The sequence below is a fragment of the Callorhinchus milii genome, unplaced genomic scaffold (genome assembly GCF_018977255.1).
Source record: "Callorhinchus milii isolate IMCB2004 unplaced genomic scaffold, IMCB_Cmil_1.0 Scaffold9, whole genome shotgun sequence".
NCBI lineage: Eukaryota > Metazoa > Chordata > Chondrichthyes > Chimaeriformes > Callorhinchidae > Callorhinchus > Callorhinchus milii.
In genome coordinates this window covers 19,443,135-19,468,015 of record NW_024704750.1, presented here as the reverse complement: position 1 = coordinate 19,468,015, position 24,881 = coordinate 19,443,135, and the positions used below count along the sequence as shown (strand labels likewise).

At 47.4% G+C, this 24,881-nt stretch overlaps 1 protein-coding gene and 1 non-coding gene across 2 annotated transcripts; one reads left to right on the top strand and one right to left on the bottom strand.

The window, feature by feature from the left end:
* Positions 1-482: 482 nt before the first annotated feature.
* On the bottom strand, positions 483-554 carry trnae-cuc. Its single transcript has one exon. It is a non-coding gene; the product is annotated as a tRNA-Glu (tRNA).
* Positions 555-6,913: 6,359 nt separating this feature from the next.
* Positions 6,914-22,881, top strand: ivd (isovaleryl-CoA dehydrogenase). The gene is made up of 12 exons (XM_042338342.1): positions 6,914-7,106; positions 10,342-10,431; positions 13,699-13,750; positions 14,248-14,417; positions 15,574-15,667; positions 17,368-17,501; positions 18,180-18,276; positions 18,701-18,794; positions 19,864-19,945; positions 20,585-20,689; positions 21,452-21,524; positions 22,277-22,881. Exons 1-12 carry the CDS (start codon positions 6,951-6,953, stop codon positions 22,408-22,410), a joined length of 1,281 nt encoding a protein of 426 aa, XP_042194276.1. The 5' UTR covers positions 6,914-6,950; the 3' UTR covers positions 22,411-22,881.
* The last annotated feature ends 2,000 nt before the right edge of the window (positions 22,882-24,881 follow it).

Genomic DNA, 24,881 nt, shown 5'->3' with positions numbered 1-24,881 from the left:
GCTCCTCTCCCAGCGCCAAGGAGACGCCTGCGTTAACAATGACAGCGAAACCAGCCCGGCTCGGTGGTGGCGGGCTCGCCTCTTGTGTCAGAACCTTTTGTGGGTTCGAGCCCCCACCCCCCCAAGTCAGGACTTGAAACTCACATGGTCTGAGATGACTCTCCCAATGCAGATCGTGGGGTTTGGGGGTGGGGTGTTGCATTGTCCGAGGTGCTGTTCTTCGGATTAGATGTTAAGTTAATAATAATAATGATAATCCTTGCATTTCATATAGCGCTTTCCACGTCTTCTCGACGTCTCAAAGCGCTTCACAGAATAGACTGTAAAGTGAATTGACTGCATTTTTGTGGGCGAAGTGCGGCAGCCAATTGCGCACAGCAGCGTCCCACAAACAGTCGTAGATTTTGAAGTGACCAATTTATTATTTTTTTTCTTGAGGGATTATTATTAGACGTGTGGAGTAAGGAAATTTGCCCAAAGTTTCACCCCGCTGGGAATCAAACCCAGGTCTCTCGCTTGAGAGGCGAGTGCTCTAACCACTGAGCTACAGGATTCCACAAGTATTCTAAGGAATTCTAAAATAGGCACAAAAAAGAGATCTTTTCTCTATCCCCAAAATCGATGGACGCACCTCTGATAATTCACTGTCAGTCTCGACTATTAATCTCAAGACCCAATATTGGGCTTTGAGCTCACAACCTTCTAACTCAGAAGTGAGGGAGGAGCAATTCCAACCGAGCCACACTGACATCCTAAAATACTAGAAAATCAGCACTATTTAAACATTCCATTAACCAAAGCAGTTGTTTTCTTTAAAATAGGCAAGACACATTAAATGACTAAGAGCCTGAACAACAAAGTCAATAACAAAAATCATTGTCACATCTTAGGGATATTGATCAGATCCACTGGCGTATCAAAGACTAACACATTTCATTTGGTTGTCTGTCTGGTGAAGGGACAATATTATTGGAGCTTGTATTTGTTTTAAATTGAGGTTCTAACAGTAACTGTTCAGGTGGATGTTAAAGATCCCACCGCGCTATTCGAAAAGAGAAGGAAGTTTCTCTCTCCCGGTGTCCTGGCCAACAATCCCCCAAATAAAATTTGTCGCTCACTCCACGTCTCTTTGTGGGACATTGCTGTGCTCGATTGTGCTGCTGCATTTGCCTACTAATACCCAGTTACTCAACTTCAAATTAACCCCGTGAAACGCTTTGACATGTCTCGACGATGTGATAATGAAGGGAAATAGAGAGGAAGAGGGGAACTCAGATAAGAAACTCACCAATAATGCCTTCATGCCCTAGCACCTCCCTCCTACCCCACTGCTCTACAGGCCCTCCGATCGGCTGGCTCAGGCTTGCTGCTCAGCCCCCGCCTTTGCATTATCGGCTGAGTTTCCTATTTCTACGCTTCCGCCCTCTGGAATTATCTCCATCGACCCCTCTGTTTTCCCCTCGCAATCTGTCTTGAAATATATAAATGCAAAAAGGTTATGGAGATGAGGATTTGTAAGGGCAACAAGGGATTGGTAGGTGAGGATGAGGACCTTGAATTTGAACTGGCAAGGATTGTGATGATGGACATACAGGGTTTGGTGCCAGAGAGGATGTGTGGGCGGAGTACATTGGAATTCATGGATGGTGGAGCTAGCAAGACCAGCGAGGATACCTTAGAGAACTTTAAGTGGGAGATATTGATGACATGGATCAATGTTTCATTGGCATTGGTTGTGAGTTAGGGGCAGAAGCCCCATGTGGAGTCCCGTAGCGTAGTGTTTAGTGCACTCGCAAGCAAGAGGACCTGGGTTCGATTCCCAGGCAGGGCGAAACCTTAGATGAGTTTCCTTACTCCACATGCCTGGTTGTTTGTCGAATGGTGGATCGAGATTTTGATGTGAGCCAATGCGGAAGGCTTCCATCCTGTCTATGTTGATTTTGAAGTAAATTGTGGACAGAACATCAGTGGAAGGGTCGTGGACCCGAAATATTGACTCACTTTACTTTCTCCGTAGATGCTGCCTGACCTGCTGAGTGTTCCCAACGACTTCTGTTTTAGTTCCAGAACATCAGTGGATGTGGAATCAAGAGTAGATGTGGAAAAGTAGAGTTGGGTGTCATCCGAACAGAGGTGTAAATTAATCCCATGTCTGTGGATATCATTAAGAGAATCTTTCACTGTTACTCAATCCTTCCACAATGGCTGAACACCTTTCATTATTTGTCACTTCTCTCACAGTGATCAAAGATCTTTGAACTCAAACTCGTGCCCTTCAATATGTAAATGAGTAAATTGGTTCACTTCTTCAAAGATACTGCACAAAGCAACACTCCCTCATTTTACTTCAAGTACAACCCATTTTGACACACACTTCACACTGTAAAGGAAGCGCTCTGCATGTTTAAATGAGTGTGAAGCTGATCACACTCTGTGCAGTAATATATTCCACCCCCAACATTTGCCATTATTGATGACCTGACTGTAAACCAGAGTAAATGATCCACAGTCACGCCAGGAACCCAGCCAGGGAAACGGAGACAGCAAACCAGCTTAATACACAAGAGTAACTGACTGATCGCAGTGCGTTACAGGCTGGAATCTAAACCAGGAGGTTTGGTAATGGTTTAGAAACAGAATCATTGATCAACTGGAGTGAATCACTGGCTGGAATCACATTGAGGGATTGGACAGTTTATATATAGAACGCAAGGAGTGAGTCACAGTCTGGAGTCGGTTTGAATGATTTATATATAGACCACTAATCTTTGCATTAATATCGTGCTTTATAATGTCCAAACATCTCAAAGTGCTTCACACAAGAGTTACTTTGACCTACTATGTAAAAAAAACAGCTAATCTGTGCTAATAACAACCCACAAATGTCCAATTATTTTGTTTATTGGTTAATCGGGATGGTGGGACATTGCTGTATTAAGTTTACACAGTATTTGATAATAATAATCCTTGCATTTGATATAGTTGCTTATCATGTTGTTGAGACGTCGCAAAGCGCTTCACAGAATGTACTGTAAAGTGGATCGACTGTGTAATTTGTGGCCGAAACGCGGCAGAGAATTACGCACAGCGGTGTCCCACAAACACTTGTGGACTGAGTGATCACACTTTTTTTTGAAGGGATTATTACCCCCGGAAACCGATCCGTCAGTCGACTAACAACCGGGTTTCTGCTCACTGCTGGGTAAACAAAAAAACAAAACCCCAGAGTGGCCGATGTGTCCGAATGTTGCCGCCTGTGAATTGGATGTGGAATGACACAGACGCAGCTTCACGTACCCCACCACTGGGAACGATGGCTGCAAGGTGACATGCTTGACAACGAATGCCAGGATCGAGTGAACCCTCTGTGGCGGTCCCGGCGAGTCCATTTCCTGAGCCAGACGGATCTGCGGTGTTCCATGGATGACAGCCTGGCTCATCGGCGGGACGTGGAAAAGCAGACCAGTCACTGGCAGGTACTCTTCCCACGCAGCTCCTGTTAACCCTGCAAACCAAATAGGGGTAGGGTGGTCCTAACTGCACAAGCAGCGTGAACATTTACCAGAGAGTGCTCTCAATGACAAGACATTCGGTTTTAGACTATAAAAGTACTGCAACGCACGCTCTGATTCTCGGTTTCGTTTGGATACTCTTAATAATGGTGACGGGTTTCCGCATGTGTCAGACACCCGGCTGACCAAAAAAGATTAGGTAAGCAGGATGAGTCCCTCCAGGGAGAGAGTGTGCGCATTCCATTCCAGAAACAAGGTAGCTTCTATGTATAGGTGACCTACATAGCTGAATCTCTGTTTGGTTTGGATACTCTTAAGCACGGTGATGGGTTTCTACGTGTCGGACACTCGGCTGAGCAAAAACAATTGGGAACAACATGGGGGGAGAGGGGGGAAGGAGGAGGAGAGGAAAAACAATGTGTTTAATGTAAGCAATAAGGTAAGGTGTGTCTATATAGATTGCCTGACACCCACAGCCAGATAACTCGCTGTCTGCAAAATCTTAACTAGGAAAAGCAGTCTTTTGAATTTTTGATCATTTTGTTAATAACTCTTGTATTTGACACCTTAATGTGTTGTCTCAAAGCGCTTCACCAGATTTATTGTAAAGTGAGCTTGCTGGCAATAACAGCAGCCAATTTGCACACAGCAATGTCCCACAAACAGCAATAAAGTGAATAGCTGATTTTATCTGGGGTTTGTTGGCAGGGAGCACTGGGAGAAACTCCTCTGTCTTTTTTCAAATGACGTCATGAATCTTTAATGTCCATTTGAACAGGCAGATAATAATAATTCTAATAATACTTGCATTTGGTGTAGCGTCTTATCACTTTGGAAAGACGTCTCAAAGCACTTCACGGCATTTACTCTGAAATGGAATTTCTTTGTGCTTGTAGGCAAACGCTGCAGCACAATTGCACACAGCAATATCCCACAAACAGCCATGGAGTGAGTGACCAATTTTATTTGGGGGGGCGTATCAGGTAGGATCCAAGGATAGGAAACACAAGTACCTCGTACATGGAACAGAATGTGCCAAAGAGAAAGCTGAAAGAGACTTAGGGGTACTTGTTGACTCATCATGCACTATGTGAAAACTATGTGAGGCAGCAATAAACGAGGCAAATAAGACGAACAAAATGTTGGCCGATACTGCTAAATCAGTTGCGTTCAGATGCCCAAATGTCATACACGGGCTGTACAAGGCTCAGATCAGACTGCATCAATGTTAAATACTGCATGCGGTTCAGGTCACCGTAACATATGCCAGGCCCGAGAGACAGTGCGGAGAATGATGATGTTATAAGAATGAGCTATGACTAGACAACTAGACAAAGTAGGGCTCTTCAGTCTTGAGATAAGACAACAACAACAAATTACATTTGTATCGCTCCTTTCACATTGAGCGGACGTACCAAGACCTCAGAACTGTATAAAATAATAAATGGGATTGAAAAAGTAATAATAATAATCCTTGCATTTGATATAGCGCCGTATCATGTCTCTTATAAGACGTCAAAAAAGCGCTTCACAGAATATACTGTAGTGAATTGACCGTATATTTTTGTGGGCAAAATGCGGCAGCCAATTGCACACAGCAGTGTCCCGCAAACAGTTGTGGATTAAGTGGCAACATTTTTTCTTTTAAGGTTTACCCCCTGAAAAGCGATCCGCCAATCTACCAGGTTTCTACGTACTGCTAGGTAAACAGAGGCACGTGAAGTAAGGAAACTTGCCCAACGTTTTGCCCCACCCAGGAATGGAACCCAGGTCCTCTTGTTTCAAGGCGAGTAAGTCCAGTTAACACTTTTAGGATGATTCAAGATAGTAGAACAAGGAAGCGTTTATTTTCACAGAGGTTAATTAATGGCTGAAAAGGTGACTGAGGCCAGGACACTGGGCTCAATTAAAAAGCAGCTTGACACAGTGATGGGGGGAGTGGTGCTGGGTGGTTTGGAGGGAATAGATTGGGGCCCATCCAGACCAATCTTGTGATCTTGTGTAGTGACTGTGTATTTTTGTAGGCAAACGTGGTGGCCTATCTTGTGCACAGCAATGTCCCCCAAACAGCCAAACCCACTATAATTTGAAGGAACGATTAAATGCGTGAATAAGCACATTATCAACATTTAATTACGTTTTCGATGAAAGTTGGGGCAGAGAAGATGGCGTCTCTCAATGTTGCAATGGAGTCTTATCTGGAACAGCCCACTGATGAGGAGTGCTGGGGTCACTGAGAATCTACCGATCGAGTCTCCACCTAAGACAAAAATTATCACATCCTTCACATTCCTCCGGGAAGAATAGTTAACTGGCAACAAAGTCGAGGCTGGAACACAATCGAGTGGATTCAGTTGGTTATAGAGATTCGATGCTTGTCTCCAGTCTCTGGGGTTGGTGCCAGACTCTGAGGTTGGACATCTGCTTGGTGGGAGGAACGTTGATGGGAGGACCTTTTTAAGGAGCTGTTAGAACATCGCTGGCACGACATAAGCTGTCTTGTAAAGGTCCTCCCTCCATCCCGAAGGCAGACGTTCATCAGATAACTAATGTGGAAACTCTTGAGGCTTACCTGGAGTTCAGATTGATGAACAGACACTCACACTTACGGCGCTCGGAATCTACCTGGTCTGGTTTGCCGAGCGATAAGGCAGCTGCTGCTCAAGACCCACATCTCCAAGTGGTGGAACGATGTGCTCAGTGGGAAGCGATGCCTATCTGAGCAATGGCCAGACAGGAAGATGGCGGCGATGCTCTCACGCATTTGGTGCTGAGCTGTTTTGCCCATTGCAAAGCTGACAGGGAGTTCCTGGAACCTGCCAGCCAACGGGCGAGGCCTCAAACCCACACTGGTTTGATGCCAAATGACCCAACTGGTGACTGTTGTCCGTGTGGGGGAGGCAAGCGGGGAAGGGGAGGGGGTGGGGGAGGCAAGCGGGGAAGGGGAGGGGGGGGGGGGTCTCTCCTTGGAGCAGAACTAGCCCTGAAGCAATGTGTTTGGCAAAGCAATTCGGAATTGACTCAGACATTGCTGCCAGTCTCGGGGGGTCACTGCCAGCCTCCGGGGGGTCACTGCCAGCCTCCGGGGGGGGGTCACTGCCAGCCTCCGGGGGGGGTCACTGCCAGCCTCCGGGGGGGGGGGGTCCCTGCCAGCCTCGGGGGGTCACTGCCAGTCTCGGGGGGTCAGCCTCCGGGGGGGGGGAGGGTCACTAACAGCCTCCGGGGGGGGGGGGGGGTCACTGACCCCCTCTGGTGTGTCTGGTTTCTGTGGCAACACCGGAGCTGTACAGGAAGTGAAGGCAGTGAGTGCCACCGCGATTAGGGTCCCTCTGTCCCCCCACACCCCACCCCCGGCCTCTCGCTCTCTCTCTCTCCCTCTCCCCCCCCGGGCCTCCCTCTCCCTCTCTCCCCCCCGGGCCTCCCCCTCTCCCTCTCCCCATGGCTGTGCTCCGCGCTCTCCACCGGCCGCTGCTGGTGCTGAGCCGACAGCCCGCGGTGTCCGGGCTCCGAGCTCAGGCCCCGGGGCCGCGGCCCCACAGCAGCTCCGTGTCCGTCGACGACACCGTGAACGGCCTGAGCGAGGAGCAGAGACAGGTTAGTGACCGCTAACCAGCAGCTCACTACAGCCCGGGCCCACCATAACCAGCAGCTAACTACAGCCCGGGCCCACCATAACCAGCAGCTCACCACAGCCCGGGCCCACCATAACCAGCAGCTAACTACAGCCCGGGCCCACCATAACCAGCAGCTAACTACAGCCCGTGCCCACCATAACCAGCAGCTCACCACAGCCCGGGCCCACCATAACCAGCAGCTAACTACAGCCCGTGCCCACCATAACCAGCAGCTCACCACAGCCCGGGCCCACCATAACCAGCAGCTCACCACAGCCCGTGCCCACCATAACCAGCAGCTCACCACAGCCCGGGCCCACCATAACCAGCAGCTCACTGTAACCAGTGCCCACCATAACCAGCAGCTCACTGTAACCAGTGCCCACCATAACCAGCAGCTAACTATAGCCGGTGCCCACCATAACCAGCAGCTCACCACAGCCCGGGCCCACCATAACCAGCAGCTAACTGTAGCCGGTGCCCACCATAACCAGCAGCTCACTGTAACCAGTGCCCACCATAACCAGCAGCTCACTGTAGCCGGTGCTCACCATAACCAGCAGCTCACCACAGCCCGTGCCCACCATAACCAGCAGCTCACCACAGCCCGGGCCCACCATAACCAGCAGCTCACTGTAACCAGTGCCCACCATAACCAGCAGCTCACTGTAACCAGTGCCCACCATAACCAGCAGCTCACTGTAACCAGTGCCCACCATAACCAGCAGCTCACTGTAGCCGGTGCCCACCATAACCAGCAGCTCACCACAGCCTGTGCCCACCATAACCAGCAGCTCACCACAGCCTGTGCCCACCATAACCAGCAGCTCACTGTAGCCGGTGCTCACCATAACCAGCAGCTCACTGTAACCAGTGCCCACCATAACCAGCAGCTAACTATAGCCGGTGCCCACCATAACCAGCAGCTCACCACAGCTGGTGCCCACCATAACCAGCAGCTCACTGTAGCCGGGCCCACCATAACCAGCAGCTCACTGTAACCAGTGCCCACCATAACCAGCAGCTAACTATAGCCGGTGCCCACCATAACCAGCAGCTAACTATAGCCGGTGCCCACCATAACCAGCAGCTCACCACAGCTGGTGCCCACCATAACCAGCAGCTCACTGTAGCCGGTGCCCACCATAACCAGCAGCTCACCACAGCCTGTGCCCACCATAACCAGCAGCTCACTGTAACCGGTGCCCACCATAACCAGCAGCTCACCGCAGCCCGTGCCCACCAACACCAACAACGACAACAACTTGCATTTATATAGCGCTGTTCGGGCAGGGTTTGGGGGTCCTGGAATCCTCGCAAAGACTCGCCATAACCGGCAGCTTAACCGGAAACCGTCGCTCACCTGGCAAATAAGCCTCTGAAAGCGCTTCAGCGAATATACAGTCAGTTCGCCCGCAAATATACAGTCAATTCACTTCACAGTCTATTCCGCGAAGCGCTTTGAGACGTCGAGGAGACGTGATAAGGCGCTGTATCAAATGCGAGGATTATTATTATTATTATTGTTGTTGTTGTTGTTGTATATTGCAAAGCGTGTGTGGTGGGCGAAACGCGGAGGACAAACTTTGCTTCTTGTCGCTCGGTGGTTTTGAATGCAGAAAGCTCTTTGGGATCTGGGTTGTCCTGAACGCTAAGCGCTCCGAGCGCTACCACCCCACGTGAAGGGCGCGACATAAATGCAAGTTGTTGTTGTTGCTGCTGCTGTTAGCACGGCTGTGGTTTCAGGGTTTGCTTACACAGCGAGCGCTCAGATTATACGACTGAATGACAGATGACAGATTATACGTTGAATGAGGTGCAGGTTAGGCCATCGGCTTTGGGGTTTCTTTTTTAAAAAAAAATCCTTATTGCGAAAGGGATCATTTCATTGCCTTCGTTGCTTTCCACAGAACCCGAGACCCTGTGATTTTTTTTAATCTGCAGAAGTACAAACTTCAGATCATTAACTTTCACACTGTCGCTCCAGGTTCCCGAGACAGACGGACTTCAGGAATTTGATCCGAGAGGTTGCGTAGGCTTAGAATTGCGTGACGTTCCGGGAACACACCGAGTTATCTGATCGACTGAGGGAGTGTTGTTGACGTTTTGCTGCCATTGGATGATGTCAAAGTCAAAGTCGTGGTGCCCCTGACTGTTATGTGAATCATTCAGCCCTGTAGCTACTGCCTGATTTTTGTACTTTCTCTTCGAATTGTACTGTTTGTGGGACATTGCTGTGCGCAATTGGCTGCCGCGTTCGCCCACAAATATACAGTCAATTCACTTTACAGTGTGTTCTGTGAAGCGTTTTGGGACGTCCTCCCGACGTGAAAAGCGCTATATCAAATGCAAGGATTATTATTATTTGAAGGATCCGCCTTGTTTTTAAAGGTGTATTTTATGAGATAAGTACTCATAGTCTGCCGATCTCTCGCAGATATAATGATAATAGCCGATAGTGTGAGAACCCTCCGTCGGATCAAATGTTAAACCGAGGTCCCGTCTCTCTGTTTGTGTGGATGTTAACGATCCCGAAGAATTGCTTCCTGTCTCCTGGCTAACAATCCCTAGATAAAATTGGTCATTCACTTTGTGGCCGTTTGTGCGAGATTGCTGTGGCAAATTGGCTGCCGTGTTCGCCTAAAAATACCCGGTTACTACACTTTACAGTAAAATCCTGTAAGCTTCTTATCATGTCGTTGAGGCGTTCAAAGAGCTTCACAGTACATACTGTAAAGTGGATTGACTGTATTTTGGGGACAAATCGCGCAGGCAGTTTGGCACAGCAGTGCCCCACAAATAGCCATGAAGTGAGTGACCAATGTCATTTGGGAGAATTGTTGGCAACGACACCAGGAGAAAGAAGCTCCCGTCTCTTTTTGAATAGTGCAGTGCGATCTTTAACATCCACCTGAACAGACAGATGGGACCTCGGTTTTTAACATCTCATCCGAAGGACGGTGCCTTTGACAATGCAACACCCCCACACCCCACTCTCCGCAGCACTGCATTGGAGTATCAGCTTAGACGACCTGGTCTTCTTCCCACAACTTTCTGGCTCAGAGGCAAGATTACTACCACTGCACTAGGCTGACACACATGTGGCCTCCTCCTGTGCTGAAATTGCTGCGATCACAACTAGAACATTTTTCTTGTTCTTTAATATTTCTTCCGAGCAATTTCCAATCCGTTTTTCTTCCTCGTTTTTATATCAGCTTCGAGAAATGATGTACAAGTTCTGCCAGGAGAACCTCGCTCCCAAAGCCCAGGACATAGACCGGGACAATATCTTCCCCGAGTTGAAGGTCGGTATTGACCAGAGTGTGTTGGTGGCGATTGATTGTGTGGCCTTGTAGTGTGCTCCTGTGTGTGTGTGCAACAGAATCTCGTGCATTTGTAAAATGAGACACACAATGAGCAAGTATAGTGAGCAGTGTGTGTGTGTGTGTGATACAGTAAGTCAGTATAATGAGCTGCGTGTGTGTGTGTGTGTGTGAGAGACCACACAGTGTGTTAGTATAGTGAACAGTGTGTGTGAAACTGAGCAGTATAGTGAGTGTTGTGTGTGGCACAGTGGTGGGTGTATGAGATGCAATGGTGTCAGTTTAAGTTCTGTGCTCACAGACTGTAGATGAAAATACTTCTTAATCTGCATCACCCATAAATCCAGGTTAGGGTTAACTATGGTTTTATGACACAGAAACAGTGGCCCCTGCTGAGATGATCTCGACCCAGATTGTGCTTCCTGGTAAAATTCCTGTGTTAAATCTGACAGCTTCCATCTTTGTTTCCACCTGTGACCATGTGAGTGAGGCACCAGCATTAATCCTTACTGGGGCTGCAGGTTTGAATCTCAATCTGTGCTGAGTGAGGGTGGGCTGTTTGAGGGTTACAATTGGCCTCATTGCCCCTGAGTAAGGGAGGAAAGCATCAGACAGGTTTCTGATCCTGATCACTATCCCGCTGGTGTGTGTGTTGCGCGTGGATATGGCAGAACTGGACTCTTAAACCTCTGACACTCACATTCTGAAGCTCCTGTGTGAATAAGGATGACCGTCACTTTGGTAAGCACCAGAAGGAAGAGAAGGAAAATAACAACCATCAGGCGAAGAGGGAGGTGAGGGAAAGGGGAGAAATTATGTAGGAGAAAAGTTGTCAAGAGAAAGCCATATGGACCCGTTGAGTTGCTTTTGTCCAATACAGATGCAGGAGCTGAGAACACAAGCCTGCTCACACTTGGTTCTGTAAAGCAGTGTTACGTGAGCTTTCAGCTCTTGCCCAGTAGTCCTGGTAACCTAGTGGTCAGTTCACGGTCCCTGTTCACGTGTCTGCGTTGTGTACCAAACAGCGGCCTCTGAGAGCATCACAGATAATGTGAAGAATGTTTCTTTAAAATCAATGACGAGTTAGTAAAAGCTCAAACAATACAACAACAACAACAAGATTTCATTTATAGAGCGCCTTTCACATCGGGAGGACATCCCAAGGCGCTGGACAGTTGGGTCTGGACCCGAACAGGGGGGAAATGGTCAGGGTGAGGGGAGGGAAGGGAGGGAGCGAGGAGGGGGTAGAGAGTCGAGAGGGGAGTTGAAGGCAAGGTCGAAGAGAAAGGTCTTGAGACCGGCCTTGAAGGAGGAAAGGGAGGCAGCAAGGCGAAGGAATGACAGGTTCCTGAGAGTGAGCTCTTTGCTTTCAACAGATGTGTCTGTTGGGTCAGTAAGAAATATCGAGCAGCCGGCAGGAAAGCTTCAGAGCACAGCTGCGTCTTGTCTCCTACAACTTTATTAGGTTTCAGTCTAGAACTCACTCTCAGGAACCTGTTATTCCACATACAGGTGGAGGGAGCCCTCTGGTAGGTGAGGTTCATAACATTCCAACAGGGCTACAACGGTGGGTGATTTCTGGTGATTCACTGCGGCCGTGTGCAGTGCCACTGTGAAATTTGTGTTGAAGCGTTTGTCAGAAACCACGCCAAGGATATTATTAAAACGTTTTATTAGCAATTAGAAAACCACCCAAGCATAAGCATCACATTACACCCGACGCATTATCATTACTCGTCGCGCTTAAATGACTACTAAAGCACTATCTTAACAAGATACACTCAATACTAAAATTCTAAACATATAAAAAGAAACATTATGTGATATATGAAATGTGCCTAAATAATTTCTAACTGCTTTGTATGTGTGTTGGGTCCGTGTTTTAGTAAGTAGGAAAGATACTACCAAGCAGGCAGGAAATCATGACTAAGTTCTAAGGCTGGCACAAAAGTTAAACACTGTCTCTGGCTTGCTGCTGGCTGCAAACATCTCGGGCTTGCTTCTAGCTGCAAATGTCTCTTGGTGGTCCACTCTAGCAAGGCTGAACTTGTCCTCTTTGCAGTCCACTCTGGCAAGAGCTGGGCTTGTCCTCTTTCCCTCAAAGGCACTCTTCTTCCTCTCTTTAGAGGTTCGTCCCATCCCTCTCCTCAGAGGCTCCAAAAAAAACTAGTTTTGGCTATCGATTTTTCGCCAGCCATCTGTGTTCTAACTCTTTTTTTCATGACTTCTTTCCCACTCTCTGCACTTTTCCCAGGCATCCTTTCCCTATCTTCAAGTTGTTTCTCCTTGTACCAGCTAAGGTATCTTCTGCAAAAGAACAATATCCTCCTATTCCATCTTATTCCTATTCCTAATAATAATCCCTCCAAAACAAAACAATAATAACTTGGTCATTTTCAATCCATGACTGTTTGTGGGACATTGCTGTGCGCAATTGGCTGCCTCGTTTCGCCCACAAATATACAGTCAATTCACTTTACAGCATATTCTGTGAAGCGTTTTGAGACGTCAAGAAGATGTGAAAAACGCTATATCAAATGCAAGGATTATTATTATTATTATTATTATTATTATGTAGCCTGACCAAACCACCTGACTCCATGTCCCTGAAGTTTCAGTCCTTCTTTCTAACTCTGTCCTTGTGACCTGCTCACTTTAAGGGTTTTCTCAGTTTTAATTGCTAGTTTGTATTCCATCCATTCTCCTGTTCCAATTATCCCTGGTTCCTACCTATCCTGCCCGTAGGTCACATGCCCATATAAGCGCAGATGGCCTACAATCCATCCTCCAAATCCAGCTACCCTTATCTTCCCTGGCCATGGGTCGCATTCCAGTGTAGTCCCCCTAGCTCGGTGCCTCTTTACTAGGACTGGGTGTGTGTGTGTGTGTGCGCGTGTGTGTATGTGTCACATGGCAGTTTTTATTTCTTTAATTCATTCTACTTAATTCATCTATTCACTACATGATCAACACTAATGATTCTTATACTATAATCCCAACTATTTGCACCACGTGCAGCAGGCAGGATGTGACGGTGGTGACTTGATGACCCCGAAGATGGTTTGTGTTTGTGCGCTAGATGCTGACTGGCCTTTTGCCATTTAGGATTTTTTTTTGAATGTAAATGCAGTTCACACCTTATACCTGATACATGTCCTGCAGAATAGAGAGTACTTTTGTGCCACAATTTGAATTTATGGCAAGTTCCTCTATTTATCTGGTCAACAAATGTCTCTTTTTGGTGTTTAGGAATTCTGGAAGAAGCTTGGTGACCTCGGAGCTCATGGGATCACAGCTCCCGGTGAGTGGGGCAGTGCCTGCCCATCAACTTAGCTTTAGACAGCAGCGATCTCCAGCCCTGTTCGTGACTGCGTGAAGGAGACTGCAGTGGTGTCTGGCACCATGGTGTCTGGAGTGCTCTTAACCACTGAGCTACATGTGACTCCACACACATATACTGCCAGGATGTGTGAGTCCTGACAGTGTGTGTGAGCATGTTGCCAAATCCTGGTGGGGGTATGAGCCAACTGAACCAGATCCTTTACTTGCCCTCGGTCCACATGCATACACCTTCCAGTGTCTTATGACAGGCGTGTGGCATGTTATCGCACTGGTGTTTATGGCATGTTATAGGGATGTAGCGTGTTCGGTATGCCATGTCGTGGCAGCCAGATTGATGGATGTCTGGCTTCTGTGGCTCTGGGGGTTGGCTCCTGTGTATGACTCGAGTCACTCTGCTTCTGGCTCTGCGTGTAGCTCACCTGGCTCTGTCTGTTTGTGTGCGTGCGTGTGTGTTAGTGGAGTACGGAGGGACTGGCGGTGGATATCTGGATCATGTGATCATCATGGAGGAGATATCTCGTGCGTCGGCTGCCATCGGGCTGAGTTATGGAGCCCACTCCAACCTGTGCATCAATCAGCTGGTCAGAAACGGCAACGAGGAGCAGAAGAAGAAATACTTACCCAAGGTAAAGAGCTTTTATTTGGGCCAGGCTCTTGGGGGGAGAGGGGAGCAGAGGAGGGTGCCGTACCAGGTCTATGTCTCTCGGTCGGCAGGCCATATTCCCCCCCACCCCCCAATGGTTCAGTTAGTTAATGGATACAAAGCCCAGAGTCATGGTTAGCCGAGTTATATCTGCTGGGACAGTTATATCGTACGTGCTCTACAATGGGCATCACTCAGCTCACCCCCCCACACCCCCCCCCACCCGCCCCTCCACCCCGACCAAAACTGAATGGACAATTACCGCAGATTCTTTAACAAGTGCTGGGAAATATGGATGTTGGCTGAGAATAATATTATTCTTGACTGTAATACCTTGACCGTTGGCCAAATCGCCTGGCAGCAGCCCATGTCAAGGCTCACACTGAAACAGAGGGCACTTGATTTGACACCGGAGGATGCCGGTGTCAAATCAAGAGGATGCCTGGTGCTCAGAGGAACACCATAAAGCAGTGATAACACACTGTAACTGCAAGTTCTTTCTTCCCGTTGGCAAAGACAAAGCGATTGAGTTTATGATTCAACAGAATGATACTAGGGCTTAAAGGGTTAAATCAAGAGGACATGTTACGTAAACTTGATCTCCATTCCCTTGAGTTTAGAAGGTTGAGGGGTGATCTGGTTGAGGTGTTTAAAATGCCAAAGGGATTTGATAGGGTAGCTACAGAGAAACTATTTCCTCCTCTGGTGGGGGAATCCAGAAAAAAGTGGGGGGGGGGGGCATCATACTTAAAATTAGAGTTAGAGTTAGGCCATTTAGGAGTGAAGTCAGGAAGCACTTTTTCACACAAAGGGTAGTGGAAATCTGGAAAACTCTCTCCCTGTGTTTTCTGTGAATGTTGGATCCATTTACATTTTCAAGACAGGTGGGTAGATTTGTATTAGGTCAGGGTATCAAGGGGTATGGAACAAAGATGGGTAAATGCCCTTCATGCCCTCACACCTCCCTAACTATCCGATTTGCTTAACCCTCCCCCCACCATCCCCCCCACTCCACCACCCACTGCCTCTGCTCGGCTGGCTCCAGCCTCCTGTTCATCCCCCTGGGACGCTGCTCCGCGAGAAGAGCGCTATATAAATCAACACGTTGCCTCTGTGACTGACTTGCTCTCTTCTTCTAGTTAATCAGTGGGGAACACATGGGAGCTCTTGCGATGAGCGAGCCCAACGCAGGGTCTGACGTTGTCTCCATGAAAATGAAAGCAGATAAACAAGGTCTGTGGAATGAATGAGATAGTAATATATTAATAATAATAATCCTTGCATTTGATATATCATGTCTTACCATGTCATTATTATGTCTTGGAGACGTCTCAAATCGCTTCACAGCGAATTACTTAATTCACTGTAAAGTGAATTAACTGTATTTTGTGGGTGAAACATGGCAGCTAATTGCACATAGCAGTGTCCCATTAACAGTCGCGGACTGAGCGACCAAATTCTTTATTTATTTTGAAGGGATTATTACCCCTGGAAAAGTGATCCGCCAGTCGACTTAACAACCGGGTTCCTACTCGCTGCTCGGTAAACAGGCGTGTGGAGTAAGGAAATTTGCCCAATGTTTTGCCCTGCCGGGAATCGAACCCAGTTCTCTCACTTGCGAAGTGAGTGCTCTAACCGCTAAGCTACAGGACTCCACGAGATGTGAAGAGGGGGCTTCCTGGTAGAGTCCATTACATCACAGTCCCTTCACGTTAGACTCAGATCTCTCCCAGACCAGCTGCCTCTCATTGTCTTGACCATGTTAAATGCTATTGATATATTTTGCCCGGGGGATTTCATTGCTAATATAATAAGCCTTGGATTTGATATAACTGGACAGTCATTCTACAGAATATCCTGTGAAACGCTTTGAGAGGTCTTCTGGACGTGAAAGCCACTAAATCAAATGTAAGGATTATTATGATAGCTTCTTATCACGTTGGGAGGCCCCCTCAAAGCTCTCCACATACTTTACTGCGTACTTCGTAAGCAAACATGGCAACAGCAGCGTCCCACAAACAGCCAATTTTATTTGGAGGATGAGCCAGGACAAACTCCCTTCTCTTTTTGAATAGTGCAATGTGATCTTGAAAGACCACCTGAGCAGACAGATGGGACTTCGGTTTAACGTCTCACTCGAAAGTGGCACCTCTGACAGTGCAGCACTGCATTGGGGGAATCAGCTTATTTGCTGCCAATATATATCAAATTCTCAGATTTCATGCCACAGCCCACTATTAAAACATAGAGGATTCATCCCTTTCCCATAAATGAATCAAGATATCATGTTCACTGATACAAATCTATTTCCAGATGATTTTTTTTAACTATGAAGCAGCCTAGTCTTAATAAATTGACTGGAGACCTACCAGTCATTAGTTCTACCTCCAGGACACCCACATCTGACCTGAGTGCTGGATGGGGCAGTGCAGAGAGAGTTTCACTCTGTTTCTAACCTGTGCTGTAACTGACCTGGGATGCGAAAGCTTCACTCTGTGTGCCGCAAGTCACACCTGTTCTGGACTGCTGGATGGACCAGTGTAAAATGGCCTAGGGTGGTCCTAGTTGGGCAAGCAGCGGGAAAACTTGTGAGACAGTGCGAGCAATGGCAAGCTATGGGGTATTAGCTGGTTAAACTCCAGCGGTTACCCCAACGCACCCTCTGGGGTCCCCCAAGCCTTGGCTCTTGCCAACCTGCGCCTAATACTTTCTGGAATTAGGTAAGCAGGATACATCCCTCCAAGGAGAGAGTGCGCATTCCATTCCAACAATCTATCTCTGAGATTTCCATGTATGGGTGGGATAATTGGAATTCTCAGTTTGGTTTGGAGACTCTTAAACACAGTTTCTGCATGTGTCAGACACCCGGCTGCGTAAGAGAGGATTTGACTCTGTATCCAAACATTCTGTCTGATATTGCTGTTGTTTCCAAGGTGATCACTACGTCCTGAACGGGAGCAAGTTCTGGATAACCAATGGCCCTGACGCAGACGTTCTCATCGTCTACGCTAAGACCGACCTTCACGCCAAACCCGCCCATGGCATCACTGCGTTCATTATTGAGAAGGTACCGACTTGCGTTGAGAATACCCTCACTATCATTATGGGGCCCAACCTTCTCATTAGTACTTCAGATTAGACATTAAACCGAGGTCCCGTCTGCCTGTCCAGGTTGACGTTAAATATCCTGTGGCACTACTCAAAAGAGAAGGGAGTTTTTTCTGGTGTTCTGGCCAACAATCCCCCGGATAAAATTGGTAATTTATGTGTGTGGTGCTTTCCTGTGCACAAATTGACTGCCATATTCACATAGTTTATCAAGCTTCTGTTGCTTTTCCAGCTAGGACCATCCTTACCCATTGGGGCTTTGGTTTGCAGGATTAAAAAGAGCTGAGTGGGAACAATTCTATTCCCCCAGTGACTGGTCTGCCAATGAGCCAAGTAACCAAATCTGCCATCATCAGTGCCCTGGAGTACTGGACTGCAGAGACCGCCACAAAAGGTTGAGTCGATTCTGACATTCCATCGTCAAGCATGTCACCTTGGGGCCAGTTCAGATTGTTGTGTGCATATACACACACACATATCACCACCACAATGTGTGGACGCGCACCCTCTTTTTCTCTCCCTCTCAGACACCATGCTTAGTTCAATACCACATACACACACCTAAATGTTCCAGTTACTTGAATGACCATTCTGATGCTGTACGTAATGAACTGCCTGTTGTTGTTTCTCTCCCCAGGGCATGCCCGGGTTCAGTACGGCTCAGAAACTGGATAAGCTGGGAATGAGAGGCTCCAGCACTTGTGAACTCATCTTTGAAGATTGCAAGGTCCCAGGTATCTAGTAGCTTCTGTGCCAGAATTCCATCGTTGAGACGTCTCAAAGCGTTTTACAGAATATTTTGTTAAGTGGTTTGACTGTGTATTTTGTGGGCGAAATGCGGCAACTAATTGCGCGCATGGATGTTCCACAAAACAATCATGAACAATTTTTTTTGAGGGATTATCACCCTGGAAGAAGTGATCCGCCAATCAACTAATAACCGGGTTTCTATTTACTGCTAGGTAAACTGAGGCGTGTGGAGTAAGGAAACTTGCCTAAGTTTTAGCTCCGCCTGGTAATCGAACCCGAGCCTCTTGCTTGCGTGTTTTCTGAGCTTTGAAACTCCAGTACTGATCTGAGATGATGTCTTTTTTTGAAAAAATCTGATCATTTCTACATGATCTAAATTGTGTTTATTCTGTGATTTTCTGGTTTCAGCTAAGAATGTGTTGGGAGAGATTAACCGCGGAGTGTATGTACTGATGAGTGGGCTGGACTTGGAGCGCCTGGTGTTGGCTGCTGGCCCACTGGGGTAAGGAATAGCTCCTGGTATCTGAAGCCTGTGTTGTGTGGCTCGTGCCTGCCCACAGGCTCAGTACATAGACCACGACCCACAACCATCTCCATTGGCTTTGAATATCCCCCGTGGAAGGTCCCTGGGAGGGAAGTATGAAAGCAGAATCAAGTTTGGACCTGGAGAACACTTGGTCTGTCGGTAACGACAGCAGTTATATTTATAAAGTGGCTTTAATAATAGTAATAATCCTTGCATTTGATATAGAGCCTTATCATATCTTCGAGTCATCTCAAAACACTTCACAAGATATACTGTAAAGTGAATTGACTGTATATTTTTCGGGCGCAACAGGCTTTCACGTAAGGCAACGTCTCAGAGCATTTTACACAGAAGAAGCTAGACCTCATCTATAAAGTGTGGAGAGAGGAGGAGGGCAGAAGGTCGATTGGAGAGGTAGATTTCCAGGAAGCTTTGAAGACTTGGAGAGTTGTGCAGAATGATATGAGGGCCATCCGAGCAAGTCAGGTAACGGAATGGCCTCTCTGGCAGGGCAAGCCAAGATTGAACCTAATGACCAAGTGATCAAGTGAGCTCTGCATTCCAGCATCTCTGTTTCCTCTCTGTGAAGTCAGATCAAACTCCTCCGATTTAAAGTACTGAATTACAGTAATACAATCCCAGTCAACAGAGGATGAAAGCACAGCTGTTACCAGGAGCTCAATCCTTCCCATAACAGCCCCAACTCTAGGTGAGATTCTGTTGTGTTCCTCATACGACAAGCGAATCTCAACAGGAGAACGTTTCTGGTAGGTGTTAGCCCAAGGAGTAGCTAATAAGAACAAATACTACAGTTGGTCTTAGCCAAAAAGCCAAGGAGCAATCTGACCTCCTTTGAGATGCTGTTTGAAACAGACAGTGATGTGGGTACTCTGGAAAAGGGAGACTAACTAGGCCGAAAGACCTTCTTCATTCCAAACCTCTGCTATTCTTCATTAGAACTTATGATGTGCATGATCTGCTCCTCTCCGCTCCTTGCGTGTTGAATGTCCTCCTGGTGGCTTAGAGTATTGTGGTTCCTTTGCAGCCTGATGCAGGCAGTTCTGGACAACGCTATTCCTTACCTACATGTGCGTGAAGCTTTTGGACAGAAGATCGGCGAGTTTCAGGTGAGGTGACACTAACGGAATACGTGGAATTAATTTCATTAGAAGTTTCCAGTTACTCCCGTTTCTCGGTAACTCTTGTTCAGATCTCCACTTAATGAGTGCATATGTCATTCCAAGGCTCTGAATAGTGAGCACTCTGGTACCGATCAGCTGGCTCCAGTCTCCCGCTTGCTCCTCGTCCCCTCCGTTCCACCATCAGTGGCCGTGCTTTCAGCCTCTACCCCCTGAAACTCTGGAAATCTCTCCCTCAGCCTTTCTTCCCGATGATCTAAGGTGCTATACAAAATGCAAGGAGTTTTTTTCCAATGATGAACAACTTTAAGAGTAAAATAAACGCATTTCTGTTCTTTGCAGATTGACATTATCAAAAATAAGTGGGTCAAAGAGAGACAGGGCAGCTGCTTTCTCCCAACAAACGTCCTACCAGCAACTTTAGGGTTAATTGGCAGATTAGCAGTGAATATCATTGGGGACCTTTTAGTATGGAATGTCCTGTCAGCCATACCCTTATGACTGTATGAAACCCATCCTTTTATCCTGCCTTTCATGTGGAAATGGGCCCCTTTGGCCTCAGTGTTGCTGGTCACAAATCCATCTCTCTCTCATTCAATCTCTCTCTCTCTATCTCTTGTGCTGCAGCTTTTACAGGGCAAGATGGCTGACATGTTCACTCGTCTGAGCGCGTGCAGGCAGTACGTCTACAATGTGGCAAGAGCGTGTGACCAGGGGCACCTGAGCAGCATGGTGAGTGGGTGTGGGGGGGGAGGCGTGGGCGGTGGTGGGGGGATAGGACCCTGCTGCGGGCTCGCACTCCACCAGGGCACGCAACCCTCAACAGACACAAAGCACAATCAGACCCCAATAAACACTCCACTTTACAGCATACACTGCGAGGCTCTTTGGGAAGTCTGCCCAACATTAAAGGGGCTATTCCCTTATACTTGACCTCGGGTGGCGGTGGGGAAGGGGGTGCGGTGGGGTGTTGTGGATTTGAGGTTATGTGACTGGAGATTTCTATCTAATCTGTGCTTCACCTGTACTGCTGAATGGGACAGTGCTTCAGTACTTCAGCTCTGAGAATCTCTGTACGTCAATGCCTGTTGTGTAGAGGGAGCTTTGTGACAGTTTGTATCTTCCCTGGGATTGTGCCGGTGTGACTGTATTTCCATACTGACCGGCCCGACGGTTGTGGCCTGCTCCATGTCCCCCACTTGGTCCGCCCACCATCAACGGTTGATCTGCAGCGTCTTTGCCCCACCCTTTGGAACTCCATCCCACACTCCCTTAACCTCGCTCCCTCCCTTCAGAGCCCAGCTCATGACCCTTCTCTTCGACCACACCTTCGGTCAACCTTCTACCCATACCTTCCCTGCCCTCCATCCCTCGTGATCCCAACCCCTAGCTCTGGTCCAAATCCCTGACTGTTCAAGGCCTCGGCACCCCCTCCTGAAGTGGAAGGCGCTATACAAATGTAATTTGTGGTTGTATTTACTGTTTCTTTCCCAGGATTGTGCTGGTGTCATTCTGTATTCTGCAGAGGCAGCCACTCAGGTGGCCCTGGATGGGATTCAGTGTCTGGGTGAGTCAGGCTGTGCTTATCTTCCCTCTAGACTCAAGCTTTATTTATTAAAAGCCAGAGCAATGACTTGCGTATCAGCTATAGATCGCTCAGGAACAACAGGTTAACGCCTCAGGAGCTTTGTTTAAAAAAGAAAGTGTGTCTACATATGAGGGTTTCCTCCTGGAGCCAGTTTGTGTCCACGGTGGTGTTGCTCCCTACCTCTGCAACCTCTTAACACAACAGCAACCTCTCTGCTTCCTCCGTTGGGCGGGTATTTCTCTGCTCCACGTCTACTGCTCGCTCCTCCTGCCACAGCGTTAGTGGTTGGGCTGTCACCCACTGCACCCTGACCCCTGGAGCTTTCTTCTAAAATCTCCTCAACTTCCTCCCTCTCTTCAGGAGGCAACTTCTCTGCAGCTCTACATTGGTGGAAGGAATGCGCAGATAGTGAGACAAGGCCTGAGAACCAGCCCATCTCCAGGGAGATCCCGCTTACCTACGAGATCCCAGTGTCTATAAACTCTGCGTCTCACTGAATACAGAGCTAACTCTTTCCAACCCCCCCCCAACCCCTCCACCCGCCGTCCCGTACAGAACTGACTATTGAAGACAGAGAAGAGGAGTCAGAGGAAACACAGAGTCTTATTTATGAAAGTTTCCCCGTTGTCAGACTTAGCATATTGGCTCTTCCACTGAGTGTCTGTGACAGAGCCTCCTGCATCAAGCTACTGAAAGACTCCCCGCTTATTGTGCTCCGTTTGTGATTGCAGGTGGCAATGGCTACATCAACGACTACCCAATGGGCCGATTTCTGCGAGACGCTAAGCTGTACGAGATCGGAGCTGGCACCAGTGAAGTCAGGAGACTCATCATTGGCAGAGCCTTCAACGCCATTTACAAATAAGTCAGCCTTTCAGCACACGGACTACAACTGCCGTTCTTCCCTGGGCAAGCATTCTGCACTATGGTGCAACAGGGACCTGTAACACAGGGAAATCAAGACACAAATCATGAATGTTGATCTCTTAAATCGAATGTGCAGTGATCTGAGGCTGTGTCATAGGGAATGATACAATTGACAGCAAAAACCCTCATCTTTCTCTTCAGATACCAGCCTAGAAACGATGGAGGGAATTGGTTTCTCCACGCCTTACAAATTACGTTTGTTAGATTTCTGACAGGGATTGCTTGAGGCAGCACACATCAGCCTCGGGTGACACCTCAGCCATATTGACCCTCAGTCCTGGCTCTGACAGCCTTGTGTGTGCAGAAGGAGGTGCTAGCTTTTTAACTAACCAATAGATAATTTATAGAGCATGTATAATTGGACGTAATATCATTCAATGACTTTTATAATACAGTCTGTATCCAAGTCCCTTGGTGTCTTGTGGTTTATAAAGTATTGCTCGATTCTTCGTCTTTGGCACTTACTGCTCCCGTGAGTGTGTTTTCACATGCGTGTGCATGTTGCTGCGTTCACACGTCTGCCCTGATGCCTAGCCTTCTCTGTCTGGCCAGGCACTGGCGATGTTTGGACACACGTGGCTGGGTGTAAATCCCGTTTGCCAGCCTTAGTTGTTAACAGGTCCATCAAGAGTTTTGTACATTCAAGCCCTACCCCTGGGCTCATAGTATAGACAGATGCTTTGTCTGCCTGTTCAAGTGAACTTTAAAGATCCCACAGCATTATTCAAAACGAGAAGGAAGTTAGTCCCCAAACACATTTGTTATTCACCTGGTGGTTATTTGGGTGATATTTCTGCATGCAAATAGGCTGCCACATTTCCCTACACAAGCAGTTATTTACTCAGTAGTAAACCTGTGATTCACTTTGAGACGTTTCAGTAGCTTGCCAACAATGCGGGTAATTTACGTTGGAATGAGAGGAGGAGAAGGAATGGAAAAGCTGGTGAGCTTGAACTGCTACTACACAGAACCACGAGAGCGAGCCAGAGGACCTAGGTTCGATTCCAGGGTGGGGCGAAACCTTAGGCAAGCTTCCTTACTCCACATGCCTCTGTTTACTAGAAGTAAGTTGGAACCTAGTTAAGTCGATTGGAGGATCGCTTTCCGGGTAAAAATCCCCCCCCCCCAAAAAAATGGTCACTTAATCCATGACTGTTTGTGGAACACCGGCTACCACGTTTCACCCACAAAATACACAGTCAATACACTTTACAATATATTCTGCGATATGCTTTCAGACGTCTCAATGACGTAATAAGGCATGACATCAAATGCAAGGATTATTATTAAAATTGTAAGTGTGCCATGCGGTGCTGAGTTGCCACTGTATAAATAATTTGGTGAGACCATGCTGTACAGAAGTACAGTTCTGGTCGCCGCAGTACAGAAAGGATCTTGGAGAAATCGAGAAGATACAGAGGACGGCAACCAAAATGATTGAGGTAATGGATTACGACGAGCGACTAAGTAAATTGGGCATATTCAGGCCGGAAAAGAGAAGATTGAATGGTGACATGGTTGCTGTCTTTAAGATTCTAAAGGAGCAAAACAATATAGATCATGACAGGCTGTTTCAACTTGTCCAGAATAGTAAAACTAGAGGACATGGCCTGCGATTGAAGTGGGGGGTAATTTCAGAACGACTCTACACAAACACTATTTTAGTGAGCGAATCTAAACCTGTGGAACAGGCTTCCTTGGGAGACGTTTGAAACAGGAAATGTCGATTCCTCCAAACACAGATTAGATAGTTTTCTTTTAGGAAATAACATTATGGGATATAGTACGTCGGGAGTTCAAGAATGTGTGCATGTGACCGCCAGGAAGATGGAAGGCGAACTAGATGGACCTTGGTCTTTTTTCATCTAGCATTTCTTATGTGATCAGAAAGGTTAAAAACAACACAATGCTGGAAATCTGAACTGAGCCAAGTACAGAGCCTTGGGACGTACGACGTGAAAGGTGCTATACAAATGTAATTTTGTATTGTACACAGCAGGTTGGTCAGCAAACAAAACTGAGGTGACATGTCAAATGCAGGGTATAATTATCCTGGGAAGCGCTTTGAAATATTTCCTTTGTCCAATTCTGTTATAAAGCTTTATAGCAACTGTTTCAACTACCGTTACCATTTGTGGTAAGACATTCCACGTCATAATAACCCTCTGAGTCAAAAACATTCTCCTGACTTCTCTTTGCTTTTTTATGGTATTAACCTTAAGTTTAGCCATTAACTTGCTGACATTTGGAAAAAGTCTCGCACTATTTATGGAATGGCCTGCTGTCCTGAAATGTCTACATTTCTCCAAACCTCCCTGTGTGAGATTTTCAGGTCCCAACCTCGGATTCCTCAGAATAGAGTATTTGCCTCACGAGGGAAAGGACCCAGGTTCGATTCCCAGGCAGGGT